At 34.5% G+C, this 18,735-nt stretch overlaps 1 protein-coding gene across 3 annotated transcripts in view; it reads left to right on the plus strand.

Moving 5' to 3' along the window:
- RASA2 (RAS p21 protein activator 2) overlaps window positions 1-18,735 on the plus strand; it is a 52,294-nt gene that overhangs the window by 31,581 nt on the left and 1,978 nt on the right. Inside the window, exons 10-24 of one of the 3 annotated variants that reach the window (XR_008466991.1) lie at window positions 1,142-1,298; window positions 2,495-2,643; window positions 3,978-4,092; window positions 4,664-4,738; window positions 5,481-5,604; window positions 6,953-7,059; window positions 8,745-8,831; window positions 8,913-8,990; window positions 9,437-9,510; window positions 9,989-10,095; window positions 10,379-10,461; window positions 11,362-11,570; window positions 12,773-12,876; window positions 13,475-13,664; window positions 14,552-17,657. Coding sequence is in view for 2 of the 3 variants with exons in the window: in XM_054205391.1 (XP_054061366.1) it covers window positions 1,142-1,298; window positions 2,495-2,643; window positions 3,978-4,092; window positions 4,664-4,738; window positions 5,481-5,604; window positions 6,953-7,059; window positions 8,745-8,831; window positions 8,913-8,990; window positions 9,437-9,510; window positions 9,989-10,095; window positions 10,379-10,461; window positions 11,362-11,570; window positions 12,773-12,876; window positions 13,475-13,664; window positions 14,552-14,582 (1,690 nt within the window). In the remaining variant the exon portion in view is untranslated. Of the gene's footprint in view, window positions 1-1,141; window positions 1,299-2,494; window positions 2,644-3,977; window positions 4,093-4,663; window positions 4,739-5,480; window positions 5,605-6,952; window positions 7,060-8,744; window positions 8,832-8,912; window positions 8,991-9,436; window positions 9,511-9,988; window positions 10,096-10,378; window positions 10,462-11,361; window positions 11,571-12,772; window positions 12,877-13,474; window positions 13,665-14,551; window positions 18,069-18,735 lie in introns of those variants that run through there. The other 2 variants (XM_054205391.1, XM_054205392.1) reach the window with 2 other exon arrangements.

Genomic DNA, 18,735 nt, shown 5'->3' on the forward strand with positions numbered 1-18,735 from the left:
ACACAGGTGTGTTCTGCCAGTGGTCTAAACTGATCAAAAGCTGTATGACCGTATTAACATAATGACATGCCTCTTAACAGCCTGCTGACAGAAAGGTTATATTAGCGTAGACTCAGTAGCAGTGTATTGTTTGTATCGCATTTTGAATTGACCTGACTCATGTCCAGTTCACTTGAAGCATCAATACAGAGATTTGTGTCTGCTAATATACTTTGTAGGCATACCTTGTGTTAATCATCCTCATATCCAACTATGATCTGCTTATCAGAACCAGTTCTGTGATTAAAAATATCTAATTTTTTTATACTATTACTAATTTACATAAAATGTTTTGAATAAAGCTGAAGTACAGCAGATAAGAGTATCACTGGTACAAAATATTGGGAAAATAAGCTTAAGAGTCATGCCTTCAAGCAAAGGTTGTCCTTTTAAATCAGTTAGCATGCCTTCACGTGCAGTGCATCTGACTATTAAAAAAATGTCCGATCTCCTGATTGTAGAAGTACAAATATGAATGACATGATTTCAGTTTGTTGGGCTGAATGTTGAAACTGTGCTGTGATGCTACTTAAAAGCTGTTAAAATTTTTGTAGGGCTGCACCTCCTGTTGGAATACAGTTGAACTACAACAAAAGCCAATGAAGAATTACTTAATACATTTTGTATTGAGAGTAGTAAAAGCACATGGTTTTTTTCCTTTAATCTTACTTGTTTCTCAGGAATGCAGCCTGTTAATATTATGTATTTTTACTGGTTTCAGACTAGACCATTTAAATTCTTGACAGTAGCTGTTCCATCTGCAATGCTCAGCACTCTAAATATAACCTAGATGTAAAATGAGAAGGTCCAACATAATTTCTAACTATTCCTGCTATCCCAGTTGAGCTATAAGAGGTATATCCTATTTCACTGTTCAGAAAGATACGAGAAAATATATGTTTCATTATGTGCTATAGTTGCATCAAATGCTGCTCCTTTTTTTTTCTTTTATGTCTCAGCTATTTTGTGAATTTTATTGCCAGTTTTCAGATCCAGTTTACGTATACTGAAATAATTAAATGTGATACTTTGCTTCATTGTAGAGTTAGTCAAATTAATGAAATGTGAATCTGATGTTTTAGAATTACCCTGTTGCTTTCAGGTACTTACTTCAACCAAGAGAAAATGGAAACAAGTCTTCTAAAACTGATGATTTGGGATCACTTAGATTAAATATCTGTTATACTGAAGACTATGTACTTCCATCCGAATACTATGCTTCTCTAAGAAATTTGCTGCTAAAATCACCAGATGTTCAGGTATTTTTGTTGAAAACTTCTTTTAAAATGAAAATTAAAAATTAATTATGCAATCCTGTATGAGACAATGTGAATTATGCCCATCTAGAGGATTTTCTTGTTCCTTTGCGTTAATTACTTCTGTTATAACCAGATGAGCAGCTTGTAGAGCATTTACTTCTGTTCCAAACTACCAAGATTTTCTTCTTATTTTAGAAGAACTAGCAGAGATTGTGAAATGACCTGTGCTGTGTGATGGGAAGAGATAAATTACTTTATTCTTGTTGCTTGCTCTTTTCAGCATTGTGTTTTCCCACTGGCTGCTATTGGCCCGCTGGATTTCATGTTTTCCAGGGACATTGACCCATTATTGGCACTGAAGGGGTAGATAATCACCTTTACCAAAAACAATCTGCTTCAGAATTGATTTCTAACTCCACTTCTGAATTGATTCTGTCTTCCCTAGTGTGTTAATAATTATGACTGGATTTCTCACGTGGACATGGTGACAAAGAGGGAAGTGTGGCAGATGGTTAGCATAACATTGAGACAGGAATCAAATTACAGTAACTAGGCTTTATACTCCTAGGTCTCCTACGGCTTTTCTTCACTTCAGTGGTGGTGAAGTGGGGCATAGGAGAAGAAGGTAAAGAGGAGGCAGGTTGTGACTAAAACTTTTGCTAGCCCATATTCCAGTACTCCTTCACTGGAATTGAGGAAGAGATGAGTATGTAGCTAGCGGCAGTCAGCAGCTGTCTTTTTTACTTAAATGCAATAACTTGGTTGGTTTTTGTATTGGAACTCCCACCTGTAGAATGGTGACAGACACTTCAGAAGTGTGAGAACTGTATTTTAATGTGCTCTGATGATAGTTTTAAAAGTCCTGTAAAGATATATGACATTATAGTAAAGCAATTGCTTACTCACTCTTACTTGTATTTGTGACAAAGCCATATTCTAACCCTTTAGGGAGAATGAGAAGGGTGAGTAAATGCTGAATTTCATTCTTAAATGTCAAGTATAGAGTAGATAATACCAATTTTCAATTAAGTATTTCTGTAGAATGGGAACTTAATTTCTGTGTGATATAGCACATGTTGAAACTTTCTGTTAAGAACCTGTGTCTGTAGTCTTGTTAGATTTGATCTGTGCTTTGCCAAACACGTGAAGAACATTAAACTACTTCGCTCATGATTTCACATTCTGCTTTCTCACAGCCGATTTCTGCATCTGCTGGCTACATACTGAGCGAAGTTTGTCGAGACAAGTATGATGCTGTTCTGCCTCTTGTACGGTTATTGCTACACCACCATAAGCTAGTTCCGTTTGTTGCTGCTGTGGCAGAACTAGATCTGAAGGACACGCAGTATGTATTTCACGTTTAGTGCTGTCATGCTTTTTTAAATTATTCTTAGAGTTTCAAAGGGCTTTGTGATACAACATTGATAAGTAAGCATGTTAAATTTATTTCTCTCATTATGTAAAACTGACTAAATAGATTCATCTTTTAATGCTAGTTTGTAAAAACGTCCATTAAAATCACATTCAAGGTGGCAGTCAGAGTTAACGATTGATTTGGTAAAATTTTCTTAGAGCTGGTATACAGCTAAACATAAACTAGAAGCCTAGAGTTGTGTCTAAAAGCACATAGTTTTTATTTCAAAATGTCATAATTGGCCACTCTTCAAATTTTACTGGTGATTAAATTGGTTACATAACACTTCTAAAATTGCTGAGAATCTTATCCTGTTTCCTTTAGTATGTGACTTAAATGAGGGTTATGCTTTTTCTGCAAAGATGCCTTGTGAGTACGTACGTGTCCTCCTGCATGCCTTGAAAGTAGCAAGCACAGGAGTTTTCCCAAGTAGCACTGTGTGTATGGCCTGTGAATTTGCAGCTCTGTGGTTAGGAGAGAAATGAAGTAGACCTGAGTAGTGGCCACTGAGGTGCCGAGTCACATCCTGTGGAGATGTGGAAGGGATTTTGTCACCACAGGATGGTTCATTTCAAAGCTGACTTACTCCAGATTTAAATAAGGTGAGACAGTTTAGCTGTGTAGAAAGAGGTGACTCATGGAAAATAATTTTCTGAACTGCGTTTTTGTACACACATTTCTTTCCGTTATAATTGAACTGTAACAAAGAAAGATTAAACTAAATCTCTCAGATTAGAAAGATTTACTTTGCATAGCTGGCTCTCAGTTGTCTTCAACAGCTATAATGAATAAAAAGCCTAACCCTAGATTAAATAAGTTTTGGTTAAAGTGTCTATCAGTGCAGTGTAGCAGTATGCTATTTATTGTAGCTCTAAGGGGTTTTTTTCACCAGGACTACTGGAAAAAGAATTGTATATCCACGAGGTACAAGTCGTCTTTATTTTGGAACTTTCTCCAATTGTTCTTTCTCACATTCAGCACTGGATTATAGATTCACTGTCTCAAATTTCTTAGGCTTTTCCTTATGGTTTTATTTATGTTCCTGGTTTTGGTAATAGCTGTAATAATATTCTTGTTTATTCTCTTTCTGTTCCTGAGTGCCGTTGTGAGCTAGGTATCTAGGTTTGGGAATTCCTGACTGAAGTATACCAAAAAATGTTTTCAAAAAATTAATTATTTAATAGCAAGATAAAGTATTAATTGGATTTTGTACCTGAGCTTCTTATTTTTTCCCTATTCAAATAATATCAATTATTTTCTTACAGAGAAGCAAACACAATCTTCAGAGGCAACTCATTAGCAACTCGGTGTGTAGATGAAATGATGAAAATAGTGGGGAAGCACTACCTAAAGGTTACTTTGAAACCTGTTATTGATGAGGTAGGTTATCCTTCTGAAACTGTTCTCAGGATTCTTAGCCCCCTGGCGTATCCTATCTCTTTGATATACGTTCTTCTTACAGCTCCCTGTGTGGTAGTAATTGCTCAGGTGGGGGAATTGTAGAGGAAGGTTAAATTGAGCAATAATTGGTTTAGTGGGAGGAGCTGCTTTTTGTTAATTGTGTTCCAGATGCTTGAAATTAAACAGTCAGTGACAGTCGCTCCAGCATTTCAGAATTTACCCACATGATGCTTTATGTGATTGATCCATGTAAAAAGGCACACACAAAATTGAGGATGATTATTGTATGCTGTTATGGATAGTTAGAATCTGCTGATTCCGGGATAAAGTTGTATTTTCTTATCCCTGTTCATGAAAACAGTAAAGGAAAAAAGTCCAACCGAAAATAGAATGGGGGGGGGGGGGAATTAAACAGAGGATTACAGTCTTCCTTGACAATTTTTTGGAGCTTTACCCCTAAATCTAGGGCAGAATCTGGTTTTGAATAGGTGCATTTCCATACTTTCTGTCTGAAAAATTAAACTCCAATAGTTTTGTTTGTTTCTTTCAGATCTGTGAGTCTCCTAAACCCTGTGAAATAGATCCCATCAAATTAAAAGAAGGGGATAATGTAGAAATTAATATGGTGAGTTTCCTAATGTGTTTTTCCTAATTTAAACTTTCTCAAAATCTGATAGAAAAACATTTTAAAAAGCAGCTCTGTGTAATGGAAAATGAGTAATTTATTAAGCAGTGGAATCTGCTGATTCCGGAATAAAGTTGTATTTTCTTATCCCTGTTCATGAAAACAGTAAAGGAAAAAAGTCCAACCGAAAATGGAATGGGGGGGGTGGGGGGGTGGGGGGGGAATTAAACAGAGGATTATAGTCTTCCTTGACAATTTTTTGGATGTTGTAATGTAATTCCTGGTGTTCTGTGCTCAGTATCTAGATGATGAAGCACTTAGGACTGCTTTAACACGTTTCATTAAAGTTTTGCTTGAGGCTTGCCTGTCACCAAAGGATGACATTTAAGGCAATAGTTGCTGCAACAAACTAACTGAACGTTCACTAGGTATCCAGGGGAAGTGATCCTTGTTTGTAATGTGGTGTCAAATTACAAAACCATATTTTGTTATAGTTGTATATTGCCAGACAGTGCTTATATGCTTTCTTGTAAGTCAATAACATCAAACTTATCTTTTAACACTAGTAATCCCATATAGCTATTATGAGGATTTTTAAATATGCGCTGTACTAAAATACATAATCAAATAGTCGGGCAGTGTTTTGAAAAAAGGAACTGTACTGTTATGTTTGTGTTCGGGGAAAAAACATACAAATGCAAAGGTTAATGGTCTGAAAAAATACCTTTTTTCATAATTGCAGGAAAATCTACGCTATTATGTAGACAAAGTATTCCGTGAAATTGTGCGGTCAAGTATAAGTTGCCCTACCCTAATGTGTGATGTTTTTTATTCTTTGAGGCATCTGGCTGCCAAAAGATTTCCAAGTAAGTGTTCTCTAAAAACTTTTGAAAATGGTGTTCAGAGAGAAATACTTAACTTCTGCAGTTACCTTATGGGGATTGTTAAAATTCTTGCCTTGTCCAAAGCTGTGCCCTGAACTTCTTGCCTTGACAATCAGGCATTTGTTTTTCTGTCAATTTGTAACTTATAGTAAAGTCTTGTGGTCAATCAGCAAGAACTTTGTATTTTTTGATAGAAAAATGTAGCAGGTCAGAAACACTGCAAGACAGTAGCAAATAAGAAGTCACCAACAAAAGTATGAGATAATAGAAGAAAAGCGCAAGTAATACAGGAAGTGATTTAATTGAAAGATATGTAAAATCTGCTGATCTTAATGACATGAACTGCAGCTGTGTCAACTGAGTAGCACATTCATAACTTATATGAAGTTAGCTTTACTACTACCGTAGCTTTACTACTTAGGGGTAGTTTTGAGGAGGGTGGATGATGTAAAATATTTAATGCATTTGTAATGCGACCAGTATTAGGACAGTTTTATTCGTTCTGAATAGTTTTAATATCGGAATAATGTGATGGGTCTGAAATACTCTTATGCTTCAGTCAATTAAAATTGGAAGCGTCATATAATAAGCCACAAATGTAGAACATAGTTCTCATAATCTGGAGCCTTTCTCTGACTTATGTTTATCATTGGAACTGATACCGTAAATTCCTCTAGTTAAGACGGTCTTTTCAGAATAGCTAACTTCCCAGACAGATCAGATTGAAGCGGTTGTTAGAGTAACAATGTGATCCCGCTATATTTCCCAGTATAAAGGTGTAAATATACCCAAAATAGTAAATGAGAAAGTCCTCCTTTACATCATCAAAATTATATGGCACCATGGTTTTATGATGCAACTCAGATTTGGAATTAAAGTTGTTCATGTGTGTGGGCTGCATTTGTTGTGCAGCATTAATGTATTTGAGTTGCTCAGTGATTAGCTTTACAGGGGAATAAGCCCGATAGCCCTAGAGTTTAAAGGCAACTGCTACAGTATTTTCTCTTTCAGTTCAAGGTGCATACAGCTGTACTCAATCAACACTGTGTATGTAAATGCTTGCAATAATCTCATCGTTCCTAGTAGTGGAGCTGATGAGCCACTTCTATGAGTAACAGAACTTTTCAGAGAAATAAACCCTCCGTTTTAAGCAGAACGTTTCTTACCATGATCACCTTTCTCATTTCATGCACTTCATTGATTTTTCTATTCTGTTTTAAAATATAAATGTGTCCTCTGATGTTATCTTCTGAACAACTTTTATGTTGACTGTCTTCATTATTTCCTATTAAGTTTAGTGCATGTTACATTTCATGGTTTTTCTCTGCAGATGACCCTCATGTACAGTATTCTGCAGTGAGCAGCTTTGTGTTTCTTCGTTTCTTTGCTGTAGCCGTAGTCTCACCTCATACTTTTCATTTACGACCTCACCATCCAGTAAGTTTTGTGAAGATTTGTTCTGTTTTATTCGTAACTGTCAGATCTGTTTATCTGGGAAGGCATAAGTTACTTTTGGTGGGTCTGTAAGTGGGACGTAAGGTTACTAAATGTCTCCAGGTTGAGTTTTCGATTTTATACCTCACTGAAGAAACTAAGACATTTGCAGTTCTTTAAGCATCAGATTTCTCAGTCTTTATGAGGCATTGTCAAGTGATGTAGAAGAGCTATTTATATTAAAGAAGCTGTGTCTTCTTTGGGAATGCACTGCTTTACTTTGAATAGCAGCATCACTGAGGGTTCTTTAACGCATATGTCTAAACTGCATTGGTTCCCTCCACATGGAAGTTAAATATCCAGGTGCCACTTTTACTTTTAAAAAATATTTCCATTTGTGTCTTAAACAGAGGTTGTAGAGTTACCCAATAATTGGTCTGTGTATTTATTCTGGACTTGACTAGCTTCATTGGGTTGCCAGATCTGCCATTTTTAGTTTTCAAATTGTCAAGTAGATGTTCAGTTTGGAGAAGAGAAGGCTCTGGGGAGATCTTATAGAGGCCTTTCACTACCTAAAGGGGGCCTACAAGAAAGCTGGAGAGGGACTTTTTACAAGGGCATGTAGTGATAGGACGAGGTAATGGCATTAAAAGAGGGTAGATTTAGACTAGATATAAGGAAGAAATTCTTCACTATGAGGGTGGTGAGGCACTGGAACAGGTTGCCCAGAGAAGCTGTGGATTCCCCATCCCGGAAGTGTTCAAGGCCAGGCTGGATGGGGCTTTGAGCAGCCTGGTCTAGTGGGAGGTGTCCCTGCCCAGGGCAGGGGACTGGAACTAGGTGATCTTTAAGGTCCCTTCCAACCAGAACCATTCTGTGATTCTATGATATGCATTAAAAAAAAAAAAAATTTTTCAAAGACAGGAATATGGAGATAAGGAAAAAAATACTGTATTATTTTCACATAAAATACAGAATACATGTGAGATCTTCTGCTGTAGAGGTTGTCTTTATTAGCTTATTTTATCTGCTTATATGTGTTGTGCTTTCAAAAGAAAAAAAAATCTCCTTACTCAAATTCATTCCTTTGACGTTATCCAATTTGTTGAGTAAAACGATTACAGGATTTTATCACTTGTGGGTTAAACGTTTTAAAGGGAACAGCAAGGCCCCTTTCTGTGGCTGTGTTTGTAATCCTGTACTAAAATGCAAGCAGTGAGGTAGCAAACAAATTGGGCAAAAGCCTTAAAGACAAAGTGTTTTAGTTCATGTTGTATTATGAAAAGTTCTACCATTTGTTGAGTGACAGTTCGTTATGTTTAGTGTTAAGTTTTGAATAGTTCAGAAGCATTAGATGTGTAGCAACAATTACAGAGTTTGAGCGTTTTAAGATGTTTTATATGTAAAAATATTTTTCTGAGTACTAATATTAAGTTCTAGTGGTAGTGAATAAAGAATTAAGCACTGGGCAGTAGCTTATAAAATATACATATATTCACAAAGCACAAGTACTAAAAAAGGACAATGCTGCATATGCATTTCTTTTTGGGCAAAGTAGTAAAGGAATGAAGATGTATCAGATGTACTACATTGTGTAATGTAATAATTTTTGCGACATTTTTCATTTAAATCAAGGTTTTACCTGGAACTGAATAAAAAATGTGACTTCTGAATTTTGTTTATTTTAGGATGCACAGACTTCTAGAACATTAACTCTTATATCAAAAGCCATCCAGACTTTGGGGAGTTGGGGAAGTTTGACCAAAAGCAAACTTGTAAGGCTATTAAAATTCTTTTTCATTTCATAGACAACATTCTTTGAAAGTTTATTTATGTCGATATACCTTTTCTTGCAGTCAAGTTTCAAGGAGACATTTATGTGTGAATTTTTCAAAACATTTCAAGAGGAAAAATTTACTGAATCTGTTAAAAAGGTACCTTTCAACTAGATTTTTTTTTTAAATGGTTGATGTATTTGTTCAGTGTTAATTATTAGGAGGTTGTGCTATTATTCATTTTTCTAACAGAAAAAGAAAAATTGTGGTCCATTTCAGAGGTTTAAAAAAAAATCCACACAATCGAGCACACAAGAGTTATATATAACGGACTAAGACAATTTAGTTTAAAAAAAAAAAGTACAATTTTTTTTAAAACAGACTTGATTAGATCTGCTGTCTAGGAACTAATTAAAGAAATCTTGTGTGGGTTATGGGCATGCCATTTTACATTGTTCCAAGTCTCTGCAATGTATTTTCATTTCATCTGTTGCATAAAATAATTATTCAGTTCCAAGAGAAACTGTACATGTATATTTTCAAAATAGCTTTTGATTGTTCTTTGTTTCTGAATAGTACATACTCTCTGTGTATTTTTCCTTAAGTTCCTAGATGATGTTTCCTCTACTGAAAGTAAAGAGCCCAGTGGTCTGAGTGAGCCAGTACATCTAAAAGAAGGGTAAATACATCTTGAATCTAGATCATGCAAAAGAGTATTGACTTTACCGTTTTTCCATTAATGCCAACATCAAATTAATGCTCATTAAAATGTTTGATGTACTGTAGAAATTACGGTATTTGTAATTTGTGGTAATTCTTTGTTAGTTTGCAGAATTAGTTTAAACCAACAGCTGTAAACTTTCATAACTTATCTTTTAAATAATTAAAAAAAAAAATCAGCTTAAAACTTATTAAAAGCCCATCTGCGTTTCTGTTACAATTCAGTAACGTGTGCTTTGTGATGATTTATTCAGGATTGTGAGCTTGTACTTTAAAGGAATGTATTAATTTAATTTAGAATTACTTTGCATGCGGTTTAAGCACAGCCAGCTAAATGTTCTGCCTTAAAGTAGGGGGGAAAATTACCCTGTAATAAATGGTTTTAAAAGCTCTCCAGAAGACTAATGGTTGCATTTCATTGGATTCTGTCTTTACAGAGAAATGTACAAAAGAGCTCAGGGAAGGACTCGGATTGGTAAAAAGAATTTCAAGAAGCGGTGGTTCTGTCTAACAAGTAGAGAATTCACCTACCACAAACAGCAAGGTAAATGATGTTTATTTTTCAATTATTTTTGTTTTCTCAATATTTTATAAGTGTTTGTATCTGATTTGTGCTTTTTAAAATGCATAAAATTTTTTTCTTTCACTAAAGTACATATGTCTTAGTTACCTTTGCGCTGGTTACAGAATGCTTCTATGATTCATGTACATTTTCTCAATAATAAAAGGGCACATTTTCAGAACTTAACCTACAGTATCAGTGCACTGAGGTTATAAACCAGTTTTCTTAAAAATCGCTTCACTCATCTATTTACAATTTTTCACAGATAAAGAACCAATTTTCACTATTCCAATCAAAAACATCCTTGCAGTGGAGAAACTTGATGAGAGCTCCTTCAACAAGAAAAATGTGAGTCAAAAGATAGTTTATATGTAATTCCTGGTGTGTTCTTTAAATAAAAGATTATAATTAGCTTATAGAGTTACTGAAACCCCATTACTGAACACTTCAGCAAAAAATCTTAGTTGGATCAATAATAAAAATCTGTATGCAGCTTTTCCAAGTACTCTGAACGTGGAACCTAACTTGGAGATTTGGATCTCAGCATCAACTCTTCTGACTGATTTTATGACTTCTGCCCCCTTTTCCAAATTTCTGAAATGAAGGTTAGAACTACTGTGACCTTATTACAAAGCACTTTTCACGTAAGGTATTAGTAATATGTATTATATTATGTTCTACTAGAGATGTAATGTTATCAGACTTCTATTTATTCCATTTGATGAGAACTTCCTACAGTACCTTCGTCAGCTGAGACAGTTGCCTGTGCTCACAGCCTCATTCTGCACCTCTAACACATCAGTATTTCTGTGTTATTTCCATCAGAAATTCTGAGGCAGTGATAAAAGTGCAACTGTTACTTAGGCTGAGGATGGCTAAAGGAGAGACTTCTAGGAATCTTCTGTTACTCACAGGATATCAAGCAGGAAGTCTGAGGTCACATTTAAAGAGGCATGAATGCAGAGGACAGAGAATGCATCACATTCTAATTCTTTAAGAATTCTTTTTTGGATGAGGAAATGGTGGAGGTGGAATACAGGGAGCTGTTTTGTTTGTTGGTTTGTGGGATTTTTTTCTTTGAAATAGGGCTGTGTAGTAAAACGAAAGAGGTGAAGAGTCTTCTTTTCTCCCTTGTCACACTTTCTGTCTTAATTTGGCTTTGTTGAATTGCCTGAGCTTTGAAATCTATTTTGACATATTCGAAGTTACTCTTTTACTGAGCAGAATGATGTTGTGTTCCTTCTACAGATGTTTCAAGTACTACATGGAGAAAAGCCGCTCTATATCCAAGCAAATAACTGTGTAGAAGCTAGTGAGTGGATAGAAGCTCTTTGCCGGGTAACGAGGTGCAACCAGAAGAGGCTCAGTTTTTATCATCCTTCTGCTTTTCTGAATGGGAACTGGCTTTGCTGCAAGGCTACAATAGAGAACACAGTGGGCTGTGCTCGTTGCACTGCGTAAGTTGCTTCTCAGCTGAAAATACATATGTGTTGTGGGACAAATAATGTATGAATCACTGTACAACTTGAAAATCTGAAAGCAAGGCTTTAGCAAGTTATGCTACTAAAAACATGCCTTACTAATAAGGCCTGAAGTACTGGATTTTACGAAGTCTATTACTTCGTCAGCTACCATATGAAATGAAGGTAACCAGTTCAGCATGTAAATCAGAAATATTGAATGGTTCACTTCTTTCCACACAGAATAATAAATTTAATAGCTGAAGTTTATTCAGATGCCAAGCTGAATGCAGAAATGTGACACGCCTAGGTCATCTGTATGAAATAATTGGAATACCTTGCTGCAGAGGGCTCAGCCTGGAAGTCTTATCTCTTTCCCTAATGACATTGGCATTTTTTATACAGTCACTTTTTTATTTCAACCTCACATATTTTAAACAGAGTGTACTAAGAAAATCAACTAAATCTTGGATGTAGATTCTGACAAATGATTTGGATTTTATAGGTATGTTAGGAAAACGAATAATGTCTTAGAATGCATTAGTGCCTTTCTTTAAGCTGCTGATTTCTGAGAACAAACAAATGCTTTGATCTTTTTGAAAAATAAATTTATCCTTACCTGGATAGATTGTATAAATTACAGACTAAAGATCTCAGTCAGTTCTACATCATCAGGAAGTCCTACAAGATAACTTTCTGAAAATACGTATAATACTTCTTCCATGTTACTCAGTTCATTCCTATATTGGGTTTCTCAACAGTTCAGAAGATTCCCGTTACTGAATAACTTGGTTGGGTTTGTCTTTCTATTTTTTTCAACTGTTCTGGTTTAGGAGATTGCCCTTCTCTTCTGGTTACCTTTCAAGAATAGAAGATTTTAAATAAGTGTTTAAGTGTCATTTAATGACAATTAACCTTACTTTGATCTTTTTGAAATATTTTTCCTTGACATACTGAATAAATTGTATTGGAAAAAGCAGTTTTTTATATTGCTGTATTCATTGCCCTCAAAACTGTTTATGCCTGTTCCTATAGAGCACTTGCGTTGAACGCTAAGTTTTGTGGAGCAATTGTAAAGCCATCTGGGTGACGGACACGTTAAAAGGCTAAGTGTAGTGAAACAGAATCAGTTTTTACTTGCTTTCAAACCTTTCAAGAACAATTCCTATATTGACTACCCGTCTTTTTTCACCTTTTAGAGATGTTCCTGCTGATACTCAAATTGAGATTGATGGAGACAGAGAGGCAGAAAGAATTTACTCACTTTTCACTATCAACATGCCTAAACTACAGAAGTTGGAAGGTACTCAAATAATATTTCAGAAGAATTATACTGATATTATTTAGCTCTAATTCTTTAGGCCCATAACATCAGTTTGATGTCTTAACAATTTACCTGAAAATAATAGAAAGTAGAGAGACAGATTATATTTTTGTTGTCTTAGTGCTCTGGTATCACACATTCTTCAGTCATTTCTTTACAGTAGACATGAGGCGTGCACATTGTTCTAAATGAATTTGCATATATGAAGTATCTTTAATAGGCTGAACAGAGAGACTGCAACTCTAGCCAGTTGTTCTTCTGTCTTTGCTCTCCTTTTCCTGACTATGGAGTGAGTTCTGTTGAACATGGTTGAGTTGCAAGAAAGCATTGGTCGTCTGTTAATGTCAACAGGAGAGAGCCAGATACTTGAGATGCTGAACACAACCAGCAGAGAATAAGCCACAGAACTGTAAATAAAGCTAGTTGGTGCTATCTCCTGCTTTTGTCTTAACCCACTTTATGTATAAGCTAGAGTAACTTTACACTTCAGAATTTCAGAATCACCATTTACGTGATAGTTAGATCTGTTTGTTAATTGTCAAAATTCTAATCAGGATAATTGTGGTAATTTTTGTAGAGGCTTGTGGAAGTATAGCAGTCTACCAAGGTCCGCGGAAAGAACCAGATGATTATTCAAACTTCACAATTGAAGATTCTGTAGCAACTTTTCATACACTTAAACAGATCATAGATACAGTAGAAAAGCTGAATGAATCGCATGAAAAATACCGAAAGAAGAGATCGTCTAGTGCTAAATATGGTAGTGAGTAAGTATCTTATGTAATTTTGACATACATAAATATGTATTTTCCTAAAAAAAAAAAAAATCACAGAACAAGACCAGGCTTGTTTAGGTAGAGATAATTAAGCTAAAGGTAGATTTAAACAAAACAAAGAAATTGAGAAAATAAGGTACATAATTTGTGGTAATGCAGGTTTTTACCAGTTGTTAGAAGATCCTCTGGGGTGGGATTCATCTGTCTTTCTGTTGAGATTCCCATAAGTGGGTGCAATGCCTCTGCTGTTTCCTTGCAAGTTAACATCTGAAGTGGACACAAAATTTATCCCTAACTGTCTGCCTACTTTCTAATTTTTTTTTCAAATTCCATAGTTCAGTTAAGAAATAATTAAAATATCAAATTACATAAAACTGTAAAGATTACACTGCATGACTGTATCTTTCATGCATTGTATTTACTGTTTATAATTCACTTGCCGTGCTCTATGGTAAATCCTGTTTCTGGTGAAGTTAAAAAAATCTTTTCTTTGGAGGACATTGTTGTTCCAAGGCAGATTCTTTCAGTTCTCCTCAATCCTGGCTGATATCTGTGGAATGCCACTGGCAAGTTTTATGATTTCTTCTTTGCGTCAATAAGGCTTGATTCACCAGAAAAAAAGAATGCTGAAACCACGATTTGGTTTGCCTAGTTTAGTATTTGACCCAAGTCGTTTAGAAAAATTTACTTTGATTTAGAAAGTCTCACGTGAGAGTGCGTGAGGTTTTCTGCAAATCACGAAATTTCACAAGTAGTAGTAGAAATTATTAAAAAAAAATAAATACAGGTTTGCTGAATAAATTAAAATTGTATGATGAGAACTAGAAAGCAGATGTTAACCTTAAAATATTTACGTATAATATTTTATTTTTTTCCAGAGAAAATCCAATTGTTGGAAAAGTTTCCTAACCAAAACAAACTGTCGCACACTTGGATGAAAAAAGAAACTGGAAATGTTCTTGAGTGTTTTGGGGTTTTTGTTTTGTTTTTGTTTTTTTAAATTCATTATGTGCATTTTTACAAAGTATTTAAGAATGAACATAAATGCTAGTTGTGTTGACAATCTATTTAATATTTAATAGAAAAATATCTACTTGGAAATCTGGTCTTAAGGTTTATTCTCATTTTGCTGAAGAACTTGAAGTTCCGAGTTCTTGAAGTAATAGGTGTGAATGAATCTAAATGTTGTTTTGCTATTGTTGTCTTATTAGAAAGAACTTTCGAAACAAATAAGCTTTTTAATGGAAGAAAATCCACACAGCATTTGTTGGTTGGATTACATCTCTCAATACAAACACTGCAAACTTGCATGAGTTTACCATGAGTGCCTGCCCTGCTGATATGGATCTTGAAATAGAAATCCCAAGATACTATGACATGGAAAAGATCTGAAGCTTCATGCTCAATTCATTTGACTTTTTTTCTTGTATTAGGTGTTGTCAGGACTTGATTTCTCTACAGCTGAAGTCTTACAAAAATCTTGCAGTGTGCTGCAGATAATCTGGACAGCAGATACCAGTGTTAGTTATGTTTTTAAATACTAAAGAAGAAATCAGGGAACTTATGTTGTACCTCTTGTTTACATTTGGGGTGAGTAATATATGGAATGACATTAGACCACTATCTATATTTTCTTTAGGATTTTTTAAGGTACATATTTTTTCTTAATCTAAAAAGAAATGCAGGGTAGCAACATTCGTTTTAAATGAAGTTTGCCTACAGATAATAAAATTTAAATGTGAATAGATTGTGGTTAAGTACTGATCAATTTACATCATCCCATGTATGATTTTATTTCTTTTTTTTTATAAAAAGTAATAACTAGGTCCAGCTTACCTTTTGACTACAAATCTAATAAATAATCTCTATTATAATCACTCAAAGCACTTTAGATATCTGGACTATCCCAGATTATTTTTAGATACTTTGTAGTATCTGCTTGTTATGATCAGTTGAATGATCAACATTGTTTTGTCTTTAAGCAATGCTTCAGTGAATATTTTTATATCTTTAGTTATATGGATTTGTATTTGCCACTTAACACAATCTTAAACTGGCGTTCTTGACTTTAGTAAAATCAATTTTTGCTCACTTCATCTGAGAAGTTAGGTTTATGCTGAAAGAACATATATGTATATAACCAGGAAGAAGCAAAGGTATTACTGTGGCAACTTTGCTTCATCAGTATTAAATATAATGGTACTCCTTGAAATATTATTTTTAATAATAACTTTATGTGGTACTTTTATTTTTGGAGCATTTGCTACGGAGTCTTTTGTTGTTGTTTTGTTGGGTGATTTTGGGGTGTTTTTACAATCATGATTTGGCCAAATTAACTAGGAATGTAACTTACAAATAGAATAGAAATCCACAATGCTTGAAACAGTAAGCTGTTTAAATTACTATACATTTATTATACTGTTGTAGGGAGGCTTTCTGTAATAGAAGCAAGTTGGCAAGACAGGATTGAAATCTTTTGGAATGAATGTTAGAATATGTTGTTAGAATAACTATTTGATTTAATACCAGACAAACTGTTTTAGAATATCCAGGATTCAGTACTAGTCTCTGCAACGTCACAATCATTCTATCACCTCAGCTGTTTTTGCCTTTTCCTTTTTTACACATTTGATGTATTCTAAGGGATTTTTATTTGCCAACAATTGAAATGGGGGGGAGGGGAGAATATAGTAATGCCAAGAAATGTCTTTTGCCAAGGTAGAGTCTGATTAATTGCCATTAATAAAAAGCTGCCATTAAACAAAGTTGAATGTGGTCGAGTGTCAAAGTTAGGTTTTGCTATATGTGGATTAACCCTGTGGCAAAGGGTCTGTTCCTTGGAGCCATTTTCTGTTGTTTTAAAAGTCAAATATATGAAAAATTAAATTGTATACTCTTACAACATTTTTTTAAAATATGCACTTTTTCTTGCTTTGGTACTGGAATATCTAGGAAAAAAACAGAGACCATTGAATATTTGTGACCATTAAGATTTGATTTCTCATTTTATAATGTTTTAAAATGCAGTAGACGTTCTAGAATTTAATTAGGTACAAGTAGGATGATTAATAACAAAAGTTGCCTTCATTTTGATTAGTCTAGAAAGATGATGTTATTCAGTAATTAGTTCTGTTAGGATTGTAAATTATCATTAGTTTTAATTTGTATTATGATGATGTATTGTTGAATGTATTTTTATTTAAATTTTATTTTCTTATCAAGACATTAAAATGTTTTGTAACATTGCTTGAGAATAACTCACAAATAAATTACAACTTAAGATACACTGTGTGTTTATTGTGAGGCCTGGCTCCTTAAAATGTTAGCGTTTATCTGAAGACTGAATTAATAGAGTTTTACATACAGGAGTTGTGTATAAATAGATAAATATAGTTGGCAAGAAAAAAAAACAACAGAATGAAGTTAGAGGGATCTTGCATGGTCATCTACAGCGTTGTTACATTTTAACTAAGATTGATGGTTGGAGAGAGAGAGAAGTGATTGTTAATCATTTGGCATAACAGCATGCGTAGAAGCCTTGGTAATTTGACAGTTTTTAAAATGTTTGGAATGACTAGTCTGATGTATTGAAGGATATCCGGCACTATGTTACTAGTGTTATATATGACTAATATTTTTTCTTGCTTACTGATTTGTCTTTCATTACCTGTCCTGTGTACCATTACCAGCTATATAATTTTTCAGACCTTTTAAAATATATTGCATATGGAAAAATAATCTTCCCTTTTCTCAGTCGTCTTCCTTTATTTAATCTGGGCACTTTTTTGCCACCATCTCTCCCCTCCTATGCTTATGGGCATTTTTATGAGATAATTTTGTACACGTGTGTTTTAATGTCTTGAGATGTTTTGTTTCCTTGTACAGAGAGCTGACCTGTTCTTTATTGCTGGTATGGAGGCTGCTATTAGGAGTTACAGTGCAAACCTTCCAGTCATTTTGGAATTAATTTTGATTAATTCTGAGGTAAGCTGTAGTAAGGCCCAGTCTCAGTGGTCACTACATTCACTTGCAGAGATCAGAAAGCAGAGGAAGTTAAAGATTAAATTGGAAGTACAGGATGAAATTTTTTTCTGTGGACATTAAAAAAAATCTGTGGTTATTAAAGCAGAGTGATCTGTTCTTTTCACTGCTAATATGCTGCCTTCTCTATCAGCTCCATTAAGCTGAGTTTTCTCTACACCATAACATGAGAAGGGTATTCCCATTTAAGATCTGTGGCTTCTGAGCTGATTGTCCTTTCAGGTTGTGGGCCAGGCTAGCAATTATAGGTGCATAAGGCCTCTGTAGCTAGAAGGTTCTTCCTAGGGCTCTGGATTCCTTGAAAATCAATGTGCTAGTTTCTCACACAGTTCTATACATCTTTGTCCCCCACCATACATGCAAGTGACTATAGTGAGAAAATGCATACTTACAGCCTATACGTAGGTGAGCATATGTATTTATCTTCATATAGTCTCCCTATAGACTATGTACGGTGAACAGAATTAATAATATCTAGAAAATTAAGTGTTTAAAATACATTATCTTTAATTCCTGCTCGTTTGTATGTATTTTAATATACAAAGTTTGCAACATCAACTCACATGTGATAAGGACTGATTCAGTATTGCATTTAAAAGAGCATGCATATGGAATAAAAATTAGCCCAATAAGCAACAGCTCCCAGTAACAAAAAGAACAACTTCCAGTAGAATGGGCAAATACATACAATTTACGTAAGGTTAACAAATAGTTAAAGAAGCATATTTAATATTTATAGGATTTATGCAGATTAAATAAACCAGAAATCATTTAATAGCAGTAAGGAGACTGTAACAGTGTTACTGTGTTCAGCTGTGATGAGACTGCTGCTGGAATACTTTGTCTCTTCCTGAGATTAAAGAATATAGGCAGCTGTTTAAAAAAAAAAAAAATTCAGATTTTGAGAGTAGAGCTATAAGAACTGGAAATATAGACTGTAATTTAGTTAAATTACTTAGTTTTAAAATGTAAGTTTAAAAAGTCACTTTATGACCTAAATCAGGGATAGAAATTTGATAAT

Source organism: Rissa tridactyla, chromosome 6, assembly GCF_028500815.1.
Source record: "Rissa tridactyla isolate bRisTri1 chromosome 6, bRisTri1.patW.cur.20221130, whole genome shotgun sequence".
In the NCBI taxonomy this organism is placed as follows: domain Eukaryota; kingdom Metazoa; phylum Chordata; class Aves; order Charadriiformes; family Laridae; genus Rissa; species Rissa tridactyla.